Source organism: Heptranchias perlo, unplaced genomic scaffold, assembly GCF_035084215.1.
Source record: "Heptranchias perlo isolate sHepPer1 unplaced genomic scaffold, sHepPer1.hap1 HAP1_SCAFFOLD_585, whole genome shotgun sequence".
Lineage (NCBI taxonomy): Eukaryota > Metazoa > Chordata > Chondrichthyes > Hexanchiformes > Hexanchidae > Heptranchias > Heptranchias perlo.
The window spans coordinates 56,425-77,194 of record NW_027139607.1 but is presented as its reverse complement, the minus strand read 5'-3'; the positions used below and the strand labels follow the sequence as shown (position 1 = coordinate 77,194).

The 20,770-nt window shown below is 46.8% G+C and overlaps 1 protein-coding gene across 7 annotated transcripts in view; it reads right to left on the bottom strand.

Annotated features, from left to right (window-relative positions):
- LOC137316298 (SEC14-like protein 5) overlaps positions 1-20,770 on the bottom strand; it is a 46,098-nt gene that overhangs the window by 24,021 nt on the left and 1,307 nt on the right. For 2 of the 7 annotated variants that reach the window (XM_067980369.1, XM_067980375.1), the window contains exon 2: positions 6,206-6,275. In XM_067980369.1, the coding sequence (XP_067836470.1) occupies positions 6,206-6,268 (63 nt within the window). In that variant the 5' untranslated portion in view covers positions 6,269-6,275. Of the gene's footprint in view, positions 1-6,205; positions 6,276-7,241; positions 7,313-7,538; positions 7,908-10,531; positions 10,656-12,607; positions 12,735-20,770 lie in introns of those variants that run through there. The other 5 variants (XM_067980372.1, XM_067980371.1, XM_067980374.1 and 2 more) reach the window with 5 other exon arrangements.

Here is a 20,770-nt window from a genome sequence, read left to right as displayed (position 1 = left end):
TTCTAAATTCCAGGGAATATAACCCTAGTTTGTGTAATCTCTCCTCGTAATTTAACCCTTGGAGTCCAGGTATCATTCTAGTAAATTTACACTGAACTCCATCCAAGGCCAATATATCCTTCCCAAAGTGCGGTGCCCAGAACTGAACACAGTACTCCAGATGTGGTCTAACCAGGGCTTTGTACAGCTGCAACATAACTTCTACCCCCTTGTATTTGAGTCCTCTAGATATAAAGGCCAGCATCCCATTAGCCTTTTTGATTATTTTCTGTAACTGTCCATGACATTTTAATGATCTATGTACATGGATCCCTAAGTCTCTTTGGACCTCCACTGTTTCGAGCTTTTCACCATTTAGAAAGTACTCTGATCTATCCTTTATAGGTCCAAAATGGATGACCTCACCCTTGCCTACACTGAAATCCATTTGCCACAGTTTTGCCCATTCACTTAATCTATTAATATTTCTCTCTAATTTTATGCTTCCATCTACACTGCTTACAATGTTACTTATCTTTGTGTCATCGACAAATTTGGATATGTAGCTCTCTATCCCGTCATCTAAGTCGTTAATAAATACAGTGAATAGTTGAGGCCCCAACACAGATCCCTGTGGGACACCACTAGTCACATCCTGCCAATTTGAGTACCTGCCCATTATCCCCACTCTGTCTCCTGCCGCTCAGGCAATTTCCCAACCAGGTCAAAATTTGCCCTCAATTCCATGAGCTTCAACTTTAACTAAACAGTCTCTTATGAGGTGCCTGAAGATTGGAGGGTAGCAAATGTTGTGCCTTTGTTTAAGAAGGGCGGCAGGGAAAAGCCTGGGAACTACAGACCGGTGAGCCTGACATCTGTAGTGGGTAAGTTGTTAGAGGGTATTCTGAGAGACAGGATCTACAGGCATTTGGAGAGGCAGGGACTGATTAGGAACAGTCAGCATGGTTTTGTGAGAGGAAAATCATGTCTCACGAATTTGATTGAGTTTTTTGAAGGGGTAACCAAGAAGACAGATGAGGGCTGTGCAGTAGACGTGGTCTACATGGACTTTAGCAAAGCCTTTGACTAGGTACCGCATGGTAGGTTGTTACATAAGGTTAAATCTCACGGGATCCAAGGTGAGGTAGCCAATTGGATACAAAATTGGATTGACGACAGAAGACAGAGGGTGGTTGTAGAGGGTTGTGTTTCAAACTGGAGGCCTGTGACCAGCGATGTGCCTCAGGGATCGGTGCTGGGTCCGCTGTTATTTGTTATTTATATTAATGATTTGGATGAGAATTTAGGAGGCATGGTTAGTAAGTTTGCAGATGACACCAAGATTGGTGGCATTGTGGACAGTGAAGAAGGTTATCTAGGATTGCAACGAGATCTTGATAAATTGGGCCAGTGGGCTGATGAATGGCAGATGGAGTTTAATTTAGATAAATGTGAGGTGATGCATTTTGGTAGATCGAATCGGGCCAGGACCTACTCCGTTAATGGTAGGGCGTTGGGGAGAGTTATAGAACAAAGAGATCTAGGAGTACAGGTTCATAGCTCCTTGAAAGTGGAGTCACAGGTGGATAGGGTGGTGAAGAAGGCATTCGGCATGCTTGGTTTCATTGGTCAGAACATTGAATACAGGAGTTGGGATGTCTTATTGAAGTTGTACAAGACATTAGTAAGGCCATACTTGGAATACTGTGTACAGTTCTGGTCACCCTATTATAGAAAGGATATTATTAAACTAGAAAGAGTGCAGAAAAGATTTACTAGGATGCTACCGGGACTTGATGGTTTGACTTTTCGGGAGAGGTTGGATAGACTGAGACTTTTTTCCCTGGAGAGTAGGAGGTTTAGGGGTGATCTTATAGAAGTCTATAAAATAATGAGGGGCATAGATAAGGTAGATAGTCAAAATCTTTTCCCAAAGGTAGGGGAGTCTATAACGAGGGAGCATAGATTTAAGGTGAGAGGGGAGAGATACAAAAGGGCCCAGAGGGGCAATTTTTTCACTCAAAGGGTGGTGAGTGTCTGGAACGAGCTGCCAGAGGCAGTAGTAGAGGCGGGTACAATTTTGTCTTTTAAAAAGCATTTGGACAGTTACATGGGTAAGATGGGTATAGAGGGATATGGGCCAAGTGCAGGCAATTGGGACTAGCTTAGTGATATAAACTGGGCGACATGGACATGTTGGGCCGAAGGGCCTGTTTCCATGTTGTAAACTTCTATGATTCTATGAGGGACTTTATTGAATGCCTTCTGGAAGTCCATATAAATAACATCCATAGACATTCCCCTGTCCACTACTTTAGTCACCTCTTTGAATAATTCAATCAGGTTCATCAGGTATGACCTACTCTTTACAAATCCATGCTGGCTCTCTCTGATCAACTGAAAATTTTCAAGATGTTCAGTCACTCGATCCTTAATTATAGACTCTCATAATTTCCTGACAACAGATGTTAAGCTAACTGGTCTATAATTCCCTGGTTTCTCTCTCTCACCTTTCTTAAATAGCGGAGTGACGTGTAATTTTCCAATCTAAAGGAACGGTTCCTGAATTGAGAGAACTTTGGAAGATTATAGTTAGGGCATCTGCAATGTGCTCACCTACTTCCATTAAAACCCGAGGATGGAAACCATCTGGTCCTGGGGATTTGTCACTCTTTAGTGCCATTATTTTCTTCATTAATGTTAATTTGCTTACGTTAATTATGGTGAGTCCCCGGCCCTAATTCAAAATTAGTTTCCTTGGGGTGTCCGGCATGCTATCCACTTCCTCTACTGTAAATACTGACGCAAAGTAATTATTTAACATGTCCGCCATTTCCTTATTTTTATTTACAATATAACATTTATCAGTTTTTAAGGGGCCCACATTGCTCTTGACCACCCTTGTTTTCCTAATATAATTGTAAAAAATCTTTTGTGTTGATTTTGATATCCCTTGCAAGCTCTTTTTCATTCTCCCTTTCTGTAGCTCTTACTATCTGTTTTGTCACCCTTTGCTGTTCTTTGTATCTCTCCGTCACCAGGATCTATGCTATTTTTTGCGTTTTTGTATGCTTTTTCTTTTAGTGTGATACTGTCCCTTACCTCTTTTGTCATCCATGGCTGTTTTTTTTGGCAAGTAAAGCTCTTGCCCCTTAGGGGTATAAACCGGTTCTGTATCTCGTTACATTCTTTTTTGAACAACTCCCACTGATCTTCTGTTGTTTAACCATTAACAGGTTTGCCCAGTTTATTGTGAACAATTTTACAACACCAAGTTATAGTCCAACAATTTTTATTTGAAATCTACAAGCTTTCGGAGGCTTCCTCCTTCCTCAGGTAAATGTTTGACAGGTAAACCCCAGTCCATCACCGGCATCTCCACATCAGTTTATTGTGGACAGACTCTGTCATCCCATTGAAGTCGGCCTTACCTAAATTTAGAATCTCATTAGCTGTTACGGGTTTCTCCCTTTCAAACACAACGTTGAGCTCGATCATATTACGATCGCAATTAGATAAATGTTCACGCACCGTTAGGCTGTTAACTAATATTAGCAGCCTTTGTAATTGCTACCAACACTTTTACCCCCATATGCTGTCACTTACCTTTAAGTGGCCACTTCATGTTAAACTTATAATCTATTTGCAGGCAGCACTTTATAAGGTTTCACTTGCCCCTCACCAACAAGCACCGAATGCCAGATACAATCTGGGTCAGGACCCAGGCCACATTATATGATTGACTACCCAAAATCGGTGGTGGGGGTCAGCACACTAATGGTCAGGTACCACATGACTAACCCCTGAATAGAAAATCTACCCCAGTCTCTGTGTACAGGACTGTCAGACAGAACCTAACAGTATCTAATTCAGGGGTGCAGGAGAGTAGAACTTTATTAGACTGGGTGACTGTTGTGGCTTCCTCACTGTACAATGAATGTGGAATCCTGACAAATCTCTTTCATTTTACAAACACAGTGCTATTTAAATAAAGCAGACACTCCTTTATTAGAAGCTGTCGATGAGTAAGCAGACCTCATAGATTTTCCTGACAACATGAATCTACATGTGACACGGAATATCCCGAGAGATAGTGAGTGTGTGTGTGTGTGTGTGACAGCCACAGCCAGTCCTGATTATTTCTGAGTGAGAGAAAGCAAATGAAAGGAAGTGATGGATGTGCATCTGAATGTGTGAAAGAGACAGAAATACAGCCAGTCATTTCCTAACTGTGTCCCTCTGTAGCAGCACTAACATCAGCCTCTCAGAAAGCCTCTGGACAAATGCAGCCCTGCAGGGGCTGAGAATACGTTCCTCAACAAGTGAGGGGAGGGAGATGAAACAGTGCCTTTTGAGTCTCTCCTAACCAGTTTGAACAGCAGGGAGGGAGGTGGCAGGTGGCAGGTTCCTGCTGCGAGGCTCTCGTCTCCTCTCCTCTCTTACACAAGATAAGCTCATACAATGGAACCCCTGTGTGAAGAGCAGCAGACACATCTGCTCTGTAGGAAGGACAGAAGGACCACGTGACCACACTCACAATAGGATCCTGTCTGATGTTTGTAAACCCTGGGACACAGAGTGACACTGCTGGCTCTGATTGTTCTCTCCCAACAGTTCCCTTAAAAAGGTTTCCCTCCTGAAAGCGCTGACTCTTTCTGGGATTGTTTCATCAATATCCAGTGCTTCCTAGTACCTTGCTAAAGAGGGGCATTCTTCAAGCACGACCTACTCAATTAGGATTGAGGGGGACATTCAACTATGGGGGGATATCACAGCTGAATCTGATTCATCCTCAACCAATTTCCATTTACTTTCCAGCAGGACCGACTGCAGCTTGTGGTCAGTATGGCTCAGACCCACACCAGGCAGTGTATTCATTCACTACAGGCATCAGGGGAGCTCTAGTTACTGATGGACACTCAGAGCTGGAAGCAACTTGCAGCCATTTCGGATTCTCACGCGGTCAATGAGACAGGACTGGCTCCAGTTCAAACACAAGACTCCTGGGCTCCGACACCAAGAGTTCAGAACATGATTAGAATGTACTGTGTAAAAAGTGACCTTCAAAATCAGCAATCACAAACGATTGTTAACTTCCACACGCTTACGTTGATCATAATGTTGAGGGTACTGGGGGGTGGGGTTACTGAGTGACAGTGTGAGGGAGAGGGATTAACATCAGCAGAGATACAGTCAGTAACACAGGGCGCTGGGGGGAGAGGGGTTACCGAGTGACAGTGTGAGGGAGAGGGATTAACATCAGTAGAGATACAGTCAGTAACACAGGGCGCTGGGGGAGAGGGGTTACTGAGTGACAGTGTGAGGGAGAGGGATTAACATCAGCAGAGATACAGTCAGTAACACAGGGCGCTGGGGGGAGAGGGGTTACCGAGTGACAGTGTGAGGGAGAGGGATTAACATCAGTAGAGATACAGTCAGTAACACAGGGCGCTGGGGGAGAGGGGTTACTGAGTGACAGTGTGAGGGAGAGGGATTAACATCAGCAGAGATACAGTCAGTAACACAGGGCACTGGGGGAGAGGGGTTACTGAGTGACAGTGTGAGGGAGAGGGATTAACATCAGTAGAGATACAGTCAGTAACACAGGGCGCTGGGGGAGAGGGGTTACTGAGTGACAGTGTGAGGGAGAGGGATTAACATCAGTAGAGATACAGTCAGTAACACAGGGCGCTGGGGGAGAGGGGTTACTGAGTGACAGTGTGAGGGAGCTGTTGAGATGGTGGGAAAACTTGCACAAATAGGAAAAAGGGAAGAAAAAAAACTGTTTTGCCTTTAACATGTCGAATATAATTTTCACCCAAAGGGTAACTGCGTTGTGGAATAAGTTACCAGCAAGGATTCAAGCGACAATTAGATGCATTTCTGGAGTGAGAAAGGATGGAAGGGTATGATGGGAAGTTGGATTGATCAATGAAAGCGGCTCGTTGGACCTAACGGCCTTTTCATATCCTCACCTGGTTACCACATAGCAGCAACTATAACCCTTAAACTCTTGAATAGAGCACCAGCGCCTCGATCTGCAGGAGCATGCGGGAACCGGCAATGGTGTGGAAATTGGCCAGAGCCCCCTTTGCGCTCACACTTTGTGCAAGGAGTAAGTCCGGTTCATTCATACACCGTTAATCAGGAACGAGTAAAACTCTCGGCTTGCTGGTTACAAAGTGTGTGGCAGGGCACCCAGTGTAATGAAACATCATTAACTCACCGCCATCACCAGCTCAAAAGTGTTCTTGTAGACCCGTACCGGAGACTGGTATTTCTGCACCATCTTCTCTCTGCAATTTCAAACAAATGCACCATTATTTAATAAATATGGAATGAATAAAACCCGCCCTTAGCTGCACTGACCGACATTCTTACACGTCACACAACTGATTTCAAGTCATTCCCTTCCTACTCTTCCCAAGTCTAAACCATCTTGGGCCAGCTCCAGCAGCAAGCAGGGAACTGTACAGCACCCTGGTGAGACTGCACTTTGAGTACTGCAGTCAGTTTAATGGCCACCAAGACACATGGGGAACATTCAAGCCATTAAAGTGATGCAGAGACAGAGAGCTGATCATCAATCTACAGCACACACACAAAAAAAACATGCCAACTTCAGCACTAATTGACAATATATTCCTAAGCGTGGTTAGTGTGCAACTTGGAAAAAATTCCACCCCGGTGTTGACTGTACATTTGCACTAATGACTATAGTGTTCTTCTGAGACTGTGCTGCCAGGGACCCCCAGTGAGGAAATCTCCGTATCACTGGCTAAACCAGTGCTGCCAGGCACCCCCAGTGAGGAAATCTCCGTATCACTGGCTAAACCAGTGCTGCCAGGCACCCCCAGTGAGGAAACCTCCGTATCACTGGCCAAACCAGTGCTGCCAGGCACCCCCAGTGAGGAAACCTCCGTATCACTGGCCAAACCAGTGCTGCCAGACACCCCCAGTGAGGAAACCTCCGTATCACTGGCCAAACCAGTGCTGCCAGACACCCCCAGTGAGGAAACCAGTGTATCACTGGCTAAACCAGTGCTGCCAGGCACCGTGAGCAGGAACGGTTTTGCAGGTTTTTATTAAACCAGTTGCCTGGCAGCAAACAACTGCAATCTTCTCGTGCTCTACATTTAATGTAAACTTTGTAGGGCATGTAAAGATTTATAAAGAGGCACCTGGGATGAACTTACAATGAAAGCATCCTGTGACAGGCTCTACTCCTGAAGTCTGAAACCTACACTCAACCGGTCACCCACCTTCAATTAAACTCTCTGCTCTTTTCTTCAGACTTCAATCCTGCTCCCTTTCCTTGACTCGCTAACGGGACCCCTGGGCAGGGACCCCGGCAGCAGCTCAGGACGGGAGAACGCACAGGATGTACAGAGCCAGTTCAGCATCGGTGGCTTCAGTCCAAGAATCATCGAGCTGGTTCCGTCGAGTGCTCAGCATTGCTGGCCTGCATTCCTCACCACTGGCAGCCAGCATCTGCACACAAGGCTCTCTCACTTCATTCCGGGAACACGGCTCAACCTGCAGCTGCACAATGCCCTCACCTGAACGGATATTAAAGCTTCACAAAGTCCCCAGGTCGTGGTTATCAGTCTTTTGGAATCTTTGGAGAACTGCAGCAGCATCGCCGCGACCTCTGGTTAGACTCCCAATGTCCTCTCAATCGTTCAGTCTCGCAGCACTTCCATCACAAAGACTCCCAAAGTCCTCAATCATTTTCATACAGAATCCCAGCCCTCCAAATCACTTTCCTCAAAGGAACTGAAAAGAAACAAGCTGACGAAACTGTGATTTGGAGCCAGACAGAATTTACACATCCGCCCGGTCAATTCAAAAAGCTGCCACATATCTGGGGGAAAAACTATCGCACAGCGAGTTTGTACTCGAATCGAGTGACTTGGCTCCTCCCTCAGCCAAGCTGCCTTTTGGCAAACAACTAAACTACTGTCGCCAACATTGCATCGAGCTAAGCTGGAACATGATTTCTGTGAGTAAAGCTGGTTTATAAACTCCTTATGCAGCATGACGGAATTAAAGACGTGCAATGCCAAGCCAGATTTAAAGAAAGACGCTTCATTGCCAAAGCCCGAGCTCTCCTAAAGTTTACTTTTAAACTTCACTGCCGCTGTTTTTTGTTGTAAACAATTTTACAACACCAAGTTATAGTCCAGCAATTTTATTTTAAATTCACAAGCTTTCGGAGGCTTCCTCCTCCCTCAGGTGAACGAGGAAGGAGGAAGCCTCCGAAAGCTTGTGAATTTCAAATAAAATTGCTGGACTATAACTTGGTGTTGTAAAATTGTTTACAATTGTCAACCCCAGTCCATCACCGGCATCTCCACATCGTGGCTGTTTTTTGTGACATGTTGGCCGAGGCACGTGTTCAGAGTACTGACGGCCATACACTGGACTGATGTGACAGATGTTTCGCATGCCGTGAATTCACTTCCCAAATGGTTTACTCGCCCCAATGAGACCAGGAAAACACAGTGGGGGAAAACGGGCCTTCCCTTGAAGCCAGTCTAAAAAATCCGGGCGGGTTTACCGCCGGCAGCAACAGCCCCAAACTGGGAGAGGCGGCGACCGAGCAGCAGTGTAACGGTGGCTGGTGCGTGGATTCTCTGGTATTTGTGTAGTTGTCAGGCTCGGTCCCTTTATTGTGGATCTGTAGCTATAAACAATACTGAAAAGAACTGCAACCATTCGCCCCACGACACAGTGACAGCTCCTCCCTCCCCCAGGGCGAGTGGAAGCACGGTTCAATATCCTCCCTCCCCCAGGGCGAGTGGAAGCACGGTTCAATATCCTCCCCCAGGGCGAGTGGAAGCACGGTTCAATATCCTCCCCCAGGGTGAGTGGAAGCACGGTTCAATATCCTCACCCCCCAGGGCGAGTGGAAGCACGGTTCAGTATCCTCCCTCCCCCAGGGCGAGTGGAAGCACGGTTCAGTATCCTCCCCCAGGGCGAGTGGAAGCACGGTTCAATATCCCCCCTCCCCCAGGGCGAGTGGAAGCACGGTTCAATATCCCCCCTCCCCCAGGGCGAGTGGAAGCACGGTTCAATATCCTCTCCCACCCAGGGCGAGTGGAAGCACGGTTCAATATCCTCCCCCCCAGGGCGAGTGGAAGCACGGTTCAATATCCTCCCCCAGGGCGAGTGGAAGCACGGTTCAGTATCCTCCCTCCCCCAGGGCGAGTGGAAGCACGGTTCAGTATCCTCCCTCCCCCCCAGGGTGAGTGGAAGCACGGTTCAATATCCTCCCCCAGGGCGAGTGGAAGCACGGTTCAATATCCTCCCTCCCCCAGGGCGAGTGGAAGCACGGTTCAATATCCTCCCTCCCCCAGGGCGAGTGGAAGCACGGTTCAATATCCTCCCTCCCCCAGGGCGAGTGGAAGCACGGTTCAGTATCCTCCCTCCCCCCCAGGGTGAGTGGAAGCACGGTTCAATATCCTCCCTCCCCCCCAGGGTGAGTGGAAGCACGGTTCAATATCCCCCCTCCCCCAGGGCGAGTGGAAGCACGGTTCAATATCCTCCCCCCCCAGGGCGAGTGGAAGCACGGTTCAATATCCTCCCCCCCCAGGGCGAGTGGAAGCACGGTTCAATATCCTCCCCCAGGGCGAGTGGAAGCACGGTTCAATATCCTCCCCCAGGGTGAGTGGAAGCACGGTTCAATATCCTCCCCCCCCAGGGCGAGTGGAAGCACGGTTCAGTATCCTCCCTCCCCCAGGGCGAGTGGAAGCACGGTTCAGTATCCTCCCTCCCCCAGGGCGAGTGGAAGCACGGTTCAATATCCCCCCTCCCCCAGGGCGAGTGGAAGCACGGTTCAATATCCTCCCTCCCCCAGGGCGAGTGGAAGCACGGTTCAATATCCTCCCTCCCCCAGGGCGAGTGGAAGCACGGTTCAATATCCCCCCTCCCCCAGGGCGAGTGGAAGCACGGTTCAATATCCTCCCTTCCCCAGGGCGAGTGGAAGCACGGTTCAATATCCTCCCCCAGGGCGAGTGGAAGCACGGTTCAATATTCCCCCCTCCCCCAGGGCGAGTGGAAGCACGGTTCAATATCCCCCCTCCCCCAGGGCGAGTGGAAGCACGGTTCAATATCCTCCCTCCCCCAGGGCGAGTGGAAGCACGGTTCAATATCCTCCCTCCCCCAGGGCGAGTGGAAGCACGGTTCAATATCCTCCCTCCCCCAGGGCGAGTGGAAGCACGGTTCAATATCCTCCCTCCCCCAGGGCGAGTGGAAGCACGGTTCAGTATCCTCCCTCCCCCAGGGCGAGTGGAAGCACGGTTCAGTATCCTCCCTCCCCCAGGGCGAGTGGAAGCACGGTTCAATATCCTCCCCCCCCAGGGCGAGTGGAAGCACGGTTCAGTATCCTCCCTCCCCCAGGGCGAGTGGAAGCATGGTTCAGTATCCTCCCTCCCCCAGGGCGAGTGGAAGCATGGTTCAGTATCCTCCCTCCCTCACCCCCTCAGGGAGGAGCTGTGCAATATTTTAAAGAGGTGCTTTCGTTGACGAGGTAGTGTTTTGGAAACATTACCTTCTCTGCAACACATGATCCACTGACAAAGAAAACGTCAAAAGCCCATCGTCCCACCGATCACAAAGGAAATGTGGCTGCAGCCCATCGCTCTCCGCTATCAAAATAACCTGGGTTTTTTTGCCTGTAATTAATGAAAATGTCAGGCCCCCGGGAGTACAAGTCAAGCTCCGCCTTCCCAACTGCTCCTCGTACAAAGCCCCCCTCAGCATCTCTTGTCACTTAACGTTTGCTTCATGCAACATGAAGATAGCTAATAATCCTGCACAAAGCAAACCAAACTCATTTTTCTTTTGGATATCTATTTAATTCTCCTCCCCTCCTTTTTCTCCTCTTTTTCTCTTGAGGCTGCTGACTTCCTGCAGGAATGCAGTTCCACCCTCCACAACCTTGCCCCAGGTTTGCATTCCTTGTATGCAAGCCTGGACAGTGAGAGTGTCAATAGGCTATTCAGCTACAGAGCCATCGTACCCAAGTTCGATCCTCCCCTCACCCAACATTCACATCATCCAGCGGAATTCTTTGGATAGCAATCCGGAGCACGGAGCCCTAGTTCATTCACCTCGTCACCCTGTCCACTATCCAATCCCTGTGGTTTAATACCATAGCATCCCATATTAACATCAACACAGCAAACCAGGGGAACTGGGGCCAATGAATCACCACAATGATCAAGATGAGCTAACTCAGCACATATTGGGAAATGAACCTGGGACTTTCCTTGTCTGTACAGCTCTGGATAAATTAGCTGAATGTCTCGTCGCCTGAACTGACCAGTAGGCACCAGGATATATCGTGGATGGTGGTGAGAAGGGCCCTTCCAGTGCGGTCTTTACAACACGCACAGAATCTCAACGCCACCGCGAGCTGCCCTCGAGGCTGCAGCGGGGACAAAACCGTCATCCACCTCCTGATGGACTGCTCCTTTGTGCAGAGGGTGTGGAGAGAGATGTGTTGGTATCTGTCCCGGTTCATTCCCTGTCCTCTACGGGCTGTTCCCCGGGATGCACACCGAGACAGATATCACCTGTGGCTGGAAGACCATCAACTCGGTGAAGGAGGCCCTTTGGTCCACCCGAAACCTGTTGGTCTTCCAGCTGAAGGAGCTGTCCACGACCGAGTGTTGCCGACTGGCACACTCCAAGGTCCAGGAGCACTGAAGCGAGGTGCGACCTACACAAAGGTTCTATGGAGAAAGGCCACCGTGTAAGGCCATCCCACCTTGTATTGTACAGAATGTATGGAAAATATATACTATCTATTGCAGTAATGGGATCGTAGTGTGTACGATCTGCATTGTAATGGTTTGAACTGTATTGCTTGGAATTATGTTTTTTTTACATTGAACTGTGTGTATCTTTAAATTTTATGAAATAAAGTATATTTTGAAATAAAGAAAAAAAGAGCCATCAGAGAGCTGCAGAGAGATTCTACATGACGTTGGTTTAAAATCTCAGCCACTTGGAGAACTCCAGTGGGAATGGGATGGGCAAGATACAAGAACATGGGTTCATTCAATACCAAATTCAGAAATTCAACAAGCACTGCAACTTTATACATTTGACATCAAGAATATACAAACCTCTCTCTAACAGCCCATGAAAGCTATGCACTTTGACAGTAAAAGGAGCCGTTATAGAGTTCAGGAGCTAAATTAAATATCTCTACTTTCCTCCTCTTCCCCTCCTCCCCACCCAGCTACAGTACTGCACAGTGCATGGTCACTATCTATTCTGATACTTGCTGGGTTAATCACACTCTCCCAGTGCCAGTACTCGCGGGGTTAACCTCCGTGCCAGTACTCGCGGGGTTAACCTCCGTGCCAGTACTCGCGGGGTTAACCTCCGTGCCAGTACTCGCGGGGTTAACCTCCGTGCCAGTACTCGCGGGGTTAACCTCCGTGCCAGTAACTCCCAGCTGACAGGCCTGTCTCAGCCTGAATGCACCGAAACAGACCTGCAGCCACTGTGTCTGCCCTGAACCACAACTAGATGCGGATCCACTGTACTCATTCTCTGCCTGTAGTGGGACCCTGTTGGTTGATGTCACACCCCCACAAGACTAATCTGTCTTTACCTCAAGAGTTTTCTTCTCAACGGCCATTAACAGGCAGGGGCCTCGGTGACCTGCTCCAACAGTCCCCGGTGATGCAGTACCCTACAAGTCAGCATGTGCTCGTTTTACTCTCTGCACAGGGCACTAATCAGGATGGATTACTTGCTCATTTCCATCTCAGTCATTACATCACTGGGCTCCACAATTAGGAGCATCTCCGTTTCAAAGCGAGCCCTGGTAACACTATAAATACTGATCTGTGGGACCAAAGCACTCTACACACACCCGTAAACACTCAGAAAATCCAACAGCGCCTAAATGAGTACTAGGCTCTACTCTATAGCAAAGGGCCTGGGCTCCCCATTGTCCAGGTTTGAATCGTGGTCCGAAATATTTTAAAGCCAGAAACCAGAACTCTGATTTTTAAAATAAAAGCCAGCGTTCCATTCCCCCCCCACCCAGTGTTCATGACTTGGAGGTGTTAGTTACTGAAATTTGGAATGAACTTTCATCGGCAGTAAAGCACGGAGGAAGAGGGGTAGGAATGAGGAGGAGGAGGAATGAAGAGGAGGACGAGGAGGATGATTAGGAAGATGAGGAGCAAGATGAGGAGGAGGAAGATGAGGAGGACGAGGATGAAATATTGATAGTGTGAGAAAGTCAGCGTCTCACATTGGTACCTGTCAGCTATGCTATGTTTACAGACTGCATGTGCAAGGAATTCAGAGACAGTACAATGCTCAGGAGTTTTTCCCTGCAGTTTTGGCTGAATAATGTACAGTTCCAGAGAAAATGTGTGGTGAATTCAGTAGCATAATTTTTTTTTGCAATGATAGAGAAGAATGACTCTTGTGACACACTGAAGATTAACAGGACCATCTAAATGATAGGCTAGGTCACCATCACTTAGAGGGTAAGGCTGTTGATTGGCAGATGAAACCAGCTGTTGACAAGGCTCAAACTCAGGTTATTTCAATCACACTTGCCCTCAACTTATTTGTTCCTATTTTTCCAATTTGTTTGCACTCGTCACCCTGTCCACTACCCAATCCCTGTGGTTTAAGAATACCAGAGCATCCCATATTAACATCAACACAGCATCCTTAGCTGAACTCACCTGAGCTGCACTTTAGCTAATCTGGTGATGACTATGATTAGTCTCATTACAATCTGCTTTTCACTTCATTAAAACCAGATACTTAATTTGCCTGTTCGTACCAACCAGTGCACTGGTGCGCTGTCTAACGTGTGAACTTAGGAGAGCAATGAGCAACCAGAGGCCATTTGGCCCATCAATCCCACTCCTTCCACAAACCATGATTAACGGTGACTGAATAAGTCAAATTCCATTTTTATTACACGGAGTTTGAGGGTTTTTAAATCAGTATTTTAGGGATCGAATTCCAGGATTCCATTCATTTCTCTCTGGAAAATTGTAAACCAGAGGCATCGACTGCACAATTTACCCCATCATGGACACAACCACAGCCTTGGGAGGAAGTTCTAGACAAATGAAGACCAAAGGTAATCAAGCAAAACCCCAGAATATGCACATCCATCCTCACATCTCCACTATTTAGCCTTGCTCTGGTTACTTTCCACAGATGACATTTCCATGGTCCCTGCATCAAGTGTCCCTTGGAGTACTCAGGTTACCTCTGTGTGCAATCTGACCTTCAATCCACTCCTAACCCGGTATTTATCCCGCAAAGTAAATCAACACTGCAGTAACTACCTTCGGTGGGAGCCTATTGCGTGTGAGCATTACGCTGGAAAATACACCATCTGTTGCCTGCGGTCTTCCTAGAGTCTGAATAACTTTAAACCTGTCTGCTGGTTCTGGGCTCACACAGACCAAGCCAAATAATCTGCTTCTGTCCACACAAGAAATAGGAGCAGGAGTAGGCCATACGGCCCCTCGAGCCTGTTCTGCCATTCAATAAGATCATGGCTGATCTTCTACCTCAACTCCACTTTCCCACCTGATCGCCATATCTCTTGATTCCCTTAGTGTTCAAATATCTAGCGATCAGTCTTAAAAATGCTCAATGACTCAGCATCCACAGCCCTCTGGGGTAGAGAATTCCAAAGATTCACAACCCTCAGAGTGAAAAGAAATTTCCTCATCTTTATCCTAAATGGTCGATCCCTTATCTTGAGACTATGCCCCCTAATTCCAGACTCTCCACCCAAGGAAAAAGCTTCTGAGCATCTACCCTGTCAAGCCCTCTCAGAATTTTAGACGTTTCAATGAGATCACCTCTCATTCTTCTAAACTTCAGAGAATATAGGCCCATTCTACTCAATCTCTCCTCATAGGACAACCCTCTCATCCCAGGAATCAATCTAGCGAACCTCCGTTGCACCCACTTTGTTAATTGAGAAACTTAGGTTGAGGCTCAAGTGCAGAACACCGTCAAAATTGAAAAGAGTGGGACAGAAGATACAATAGATAGGAAGTTGTGGTTAATTGGTGTCAAGCTTGGGATATAAAAACATTAAGTTTACAAGAAGGGAAATATGAGGGAGGTATGGAGCTGCCATTTTGAGGTGACGGGAAAAAGGTTTTTAAGAATATCCTTCGCAATTCAGACTTCACAGTTTAACATGTCAATAGTAGAAAAAAAAGCACAAAAATAATTTATATTTATATTTCTATAGCGCCTTTCACAACCTCAGGATGTCCCAAAGCGCTTCACAGCCAATGAAGTACTTTTGGTGTAGTCACTGTTGCAATGTAGGAAACGTGGCAGCCAATTTTCGCACAGCAAGATCCCACAAACAGCAGTGTGTTAATGACTGGATAATCTGTTTTAAGTGTTGGTTGAGGGATAATGTTGACCAGGCCATAGTGAGAACTCCCCTGCTCTTCTTCGAATAGCGTCCGTGGAATCTTTTATATTCACCTGAGAGGGCAGACGTTAACGTCTCATCCGAAAGATGGCACCTCCGACAGTGCAGCATTCCCTCAGTACTGCACTGGAGTGTGAACCTGGATTACGAACTCAAGTCCTGGCGTGGGGCTTGAACCCGTGACCTTCTGACTCCGAGGTGAGTGTGTGACCCACTGAGCAATCAGAAAAAGGGCAATCATTTCATGCTGCTGCCCAGTGTAAGTTGTTGTTTCATCCTGTTTTGTAAATCTACCCTCACCAATTGCAGTTGAACTCCAAGTGACCTCTGGATTAAGTATATTTGCAGCAGTTAGGCTTTGTGGTCTTAAAAGGGACAGCCCAGATGAAACAAGGCTCCACCGTAGCAGCAGAATGATGCTTTGTGCATTCTTTGATATCAGACTCGCCATTATAAAACATAGCATCATCTGACAGTGAGCAACACCACAGGGGATCCACTAGTATAAATGTAGAACATCAGGGGGTAGAATTTACATGGGGTTTCTCCTGGTCTCACGCCCGAACTTCAGCAGAAACCCCAGGGAAATGGTTCAGGGGCCACAGGCACCCCTTTTTTTGTGTTTAGTTCCCCTGGACGTTGGCACGGCCACATTTATCGTCTATGCCTAGTTGTCCTGGAGGTGGGACTTCTGCTTGAACCACTGCAGTCCATGTTGTGAATCTGTTCTCACAATGATGTGAGGGACGCAATTCTAGGCTATCGACCCAATGACATTGAAGGAATGGCGATATATGTCCAAGTCAGGATGGTGGGGAACTTGGAGGTGGTGGTGTTCCCATGACATTGCTGCTCTTGTTCTTCTCGGTGGTGGAGCGGAGAGGAGCTCTCGAAGAAGCCTTGGCGAGTTGCTGCAGTGCATCCTGTAGACGGTACACACTGCAGCCATGGCGCGCCAGTGAGCCCAGGGTGGTTAATGAGTCCCAGTGGTAGGGACACCAGATGTATCACAGTAACTGGACAGTAAGTTAGTGTTATTTTCTCTAGTGAATGTTCTAGAAATTATCCATCAAGGATTTTGACTATTTTCTCTTATCTTCAGTTTCTCCACCTCTTTTATCTCAAGAGTTTACCTTGCTTTCAATTCTGATGCTGGATGATTGTTCTATTATTGTGTTTAACATCTTTTGGTAAACTCATCCCTCGGACCCTTCTTGCACCTCTTCCCACTTAACCTGTTTAAGGAAATTTCCATCTTCGTCTCAGAGCTCCCTCCCTTCTACGTCCCTCGAGGTCTCGTAACCAGGGTTAGGTGAGAATGTTTTTAGAGCAGTTCGTACTTTGGCCTTGTAAGATTTTCACTTCCTTTAGTAAATAACAAAGACTCAGGGTGCCCTCTGTTCACCTATTACAATTGTAAACAATTTTACAACACCAAGTTATAGTCCAGCAATTTTATTTTAAATTCACAAGCTTTCGGAGATTTTCTCCTTCCTCAGGCAAATGTTTCAAGATCTTGAAACATTTGCCTGAGGAAGGAGAAAATCTCCGAAAGCTTGTGAATTTAAAATAAAATTGCTGGACTATAACTTGGTGTTGTAAAATTGTTTACAATTGTCAACCCCAGTCCATCACCGGCATCTCCACATCATGACTACCACCTATTACAAGCTCTTGTTTTTAGAGTCACCACTTTATTCCCTCAGTTTCACCCGACCCTCTCCTGATGGTGCTGGGTCTTGCTGGGACATGGTTCTACAAGAGCCAGCAGCCCTCCAGCACTTTGTCAAAGTGCCTGTTCTCCCACGTGTGAGCTTAGACTGTGAATGTCAATGGGCTATTCAACTGTGGGGGGAGCACCAGAGCCAAGCCCAAACCCTACGTTCAAACATACACGCTTTCCAACAGAGGTCACTGGCTTGTGTGACCAGGAGTAGGAATGTGGCTAATTTCTCCCCTTCCCCTCCCTCAGTACCTCAGAGACACTGAGGCCAATGCACCCTGCCCCCACCCCAGCTGAAATCAAGTTAATCCCTTGTTTCTTTTCACATTGGCTCAGTTACTAGGAATATTTTTCTTGCAGCCCCTCTGCTGTGTCCTAATTTACCACAGCAGTTTGCTCCAACAGATTTCTATTATTGTACAACGTCATTGTTCCTGATGTCAGGCATTCATTGCTCAGCTACGCAATGCACAGCTGTGCAACCTACTTCTGTGACTGCCTGCTACAAGGGGGGGGGGGGGGGGGGGGAGCAAAACACTGCCTGACAGATGGGCTCAGCTCAGCTGCAACTGAGGTGCTGAGCCTCTCTAATGTACTGTCCATGCACAGATTACCCACGCAGTAAATGGCAAGCTACAACAGGGTTTTAGTGAAGTGTGTGGCTGTTGTATCGTACCCTCTCCAAATATACCCACGTTTGAAGGATTTTTAAGACGGTCTTCGCTCGACTAACTCAGAATGGAACATTGGACCGTCTGATCTGGCACAGTTCACAGGCACACTGGAGGTGCATTTGAACACTGAGCCACTGAGGCAGGGGTTAACACACTGTTTCGGAGAGAGAGAGAGAGAGAGCGCTCATCACAGCCCACATTAGTCAGCTGACCGTAAGCAAGATTTGATCTTATCGCAACAGAATTTAAAATAGATTTTCCCGCATGAGAGTTCACAGCTCGGTTCTGCTTTATCAGGTTACTGTCTCCTGATCCACAGAGTATCTGTGACAGAGATTATAGCCTTGGAGAGGGATGGAAGCTTCCGAACTGTAACAGCGTATTGTGTAGAGTGCTTTGTAAGCAAATTATTTGACATTTTAAGTTAATTGAAGCTGCGCTGGGCGCAAATCTTGAGGCAATAATGTTGGTTTCAGATTAAAATTAATTTTGGCAGAGAGAATGTGTGCAAAGTTGCTTCGAGTGCCTTTATTTTACCATGACCCAATCTTCTAACGGGCTATCTTCATTAAAAAGCATTTGTTCCACAAATGGAGAAACAAAAGTTTATCAAATGACGCACAACTTACATCACATTAATTACACGTGACAAGGTGTGAGAAATGACACACAGCCCTTCCAGTTATTATCCTTCCTCAGGCTAAAATTTGCCAAGTACTATTTCTGTGAAGGGGTGACACAGACTGTAACTGATGAGGTCCAACTCTTGGTCATAGGCACAGGAGGAGGCCATTCAGCCCCTCGAGCCTGTTCCACCATTCAGTCAGATCATGGCTGATCTATACCTCAACTCCATTTACCCGCCTTTGCTCCATATCCCTCGATACCCTTACCCAACAAAAATCTATTGATCTAAGTCTTGATCATTTCAGTTGTCCCAGCATCCACAACCTTTTGAGCGAAGAGTTCCAGATTTGCACTGCTCTTTATGTTGAAAAGTGCTTCCAAATTTCACCCCAAATGGCCTAGCTGTAATTTTATGATGACCTCTTGTTCTTGATTTCCTCCACCAGAGGAAATAGTTCCTCTGTATCTACTCTATCAAATCCTTTTATCATTTTAAACACCTCAATTAGATCACCTTTCAACTAAATTCAAGGGAATACAAGCCAAGTTTATGCAACTGTTCTCATAATTTAACCATTTAAGCTTATGTGTTTTTTTTGTTTTGATCATATTTCTGCACAGGAATAAAAATTAAATCTGCATTCAGGCTGCAGGCACAGCTGAGCTATGTACGTCACTGAACTGCGTGCTACAGTTTGAAGTGGAGAGGGGGAGAAGGGGGGGGGTCAGAAGGGGAGGAGGGAAAGAGAGAAGGAGGAAGAGAATGTGAGAGTGGGAGTGGGAAAGAGAGAGATAGCAGGAGAGGGGGGAGGGGGAGGGAAAAGGGGGATGGGGAAGGGGAGAGAACGAGTATGTAAGTGAGAGAGAGAGATTGAGGGAGAGAGTGGGAGCGAGAACATAAGAAATAGGAGCAGGAGTAGGCCATACGGCCCCTCGAGCCTGCTCCGCCATTCAATCAGATCATGGCTGATCTTTGACCTCAACTCCACTTTCCCGCCCGATCTCTGTATCCCTTGATTCCCTTGGAGTCCAAAAATCTATCGATTTCAGCCTTGAATATACTCAATGACTGAGTATCCACAGCCCTCTGCGGTAGAGAATTCTAAACATTCACCACCCTAAAGGTGCCACATAAAAGGTTGTTACGCAAGATTCACGGGGATGCGAGTAACATATTATCATGGACAGAGGATTGGTTAACCGACAGAAAACAGAGAGTAGGGATAAACAGGTAATTTTCAAGTTGGCAGGCTGTAACTAATGAGGTGTCGCAAGGATCGGTGCTTGGGCCTCAGCTATTTACAATCTATATTAATGATTTACATGAAGGGACCGAGTGCAATGTATCCAAGTTTGCTGATGATACAAAGCTAGGTGGGAGAGTAAGCTGTGAGGAGGATGCAAAGAGTCTGCAAAGGGATACAGACAGGTTAAGTGAGTGGGCAAGAAGATGGCAGATGGAGTATAATGTGGGGAAATGTGAGGTTATTCACATTGGTAGGAAGAATAGAAAAACAATTATTTTTTAAATGGTGAGAAACCATTAAATGTTGGTGTTCAGAGAGAATTGGGTGTCTTGGTAGAAGAAACACAAAGAGTTAGCATGCGGGTACAGCAAGCATTTAGGAAGGCAAATGGCATGTTGGACAATTGCAAGGGGGTTAGAGTACAAGAGTAAGGAAGTCTTACCACAACTGAACAGGGCTTTGGTGAGACCTCACCTGGAGTACTGTTTACAGTTTTGGTCTCCTTATCTAAGGAAGGATATACTTGCCTTAAAGGCGGCATAACATAGATTCACTAGATTAATTCCTGGGATGAGAGGGTTGTCCTATGAAGAGAGATTGAGTAGAATGGGAATCTGGAGTTTAGAAGAATGAGACGTGATCTCATTGAAACATATAAGATTTTGAGGGGGCTTGACAGGGTAGATGCTGAGAGGTTGTTTCCCCTGGCTGGAGAGTCTAGAATTAGGGGCCATTTAAGACTGAGATGATGAGGCATTTCTTTACTCAGAGGGTTGTGAATCTTTGGAATTCTCTACCCCAGAGGGCTGCGGATATTGAGTCATTTAGTACATTCAAGGCTGAGATTGATACATTTTTGGACTCTAGGGAAATCAAGGGATATGGGGATCGGGCGGGAAAGTGGAGTTGAGGTCAAAGATCAGCCATGATCTGATTGAATGGCGGAGCAGGCTCGAGGGGCCGTATGGCCTACTCCTGTTCCTATTTCTTCCGTTTGTATTGCTTGCTGTACCTGCATGTTGATTTTGTTTTTCATCTACAAGGACACCTAAATCTCTCT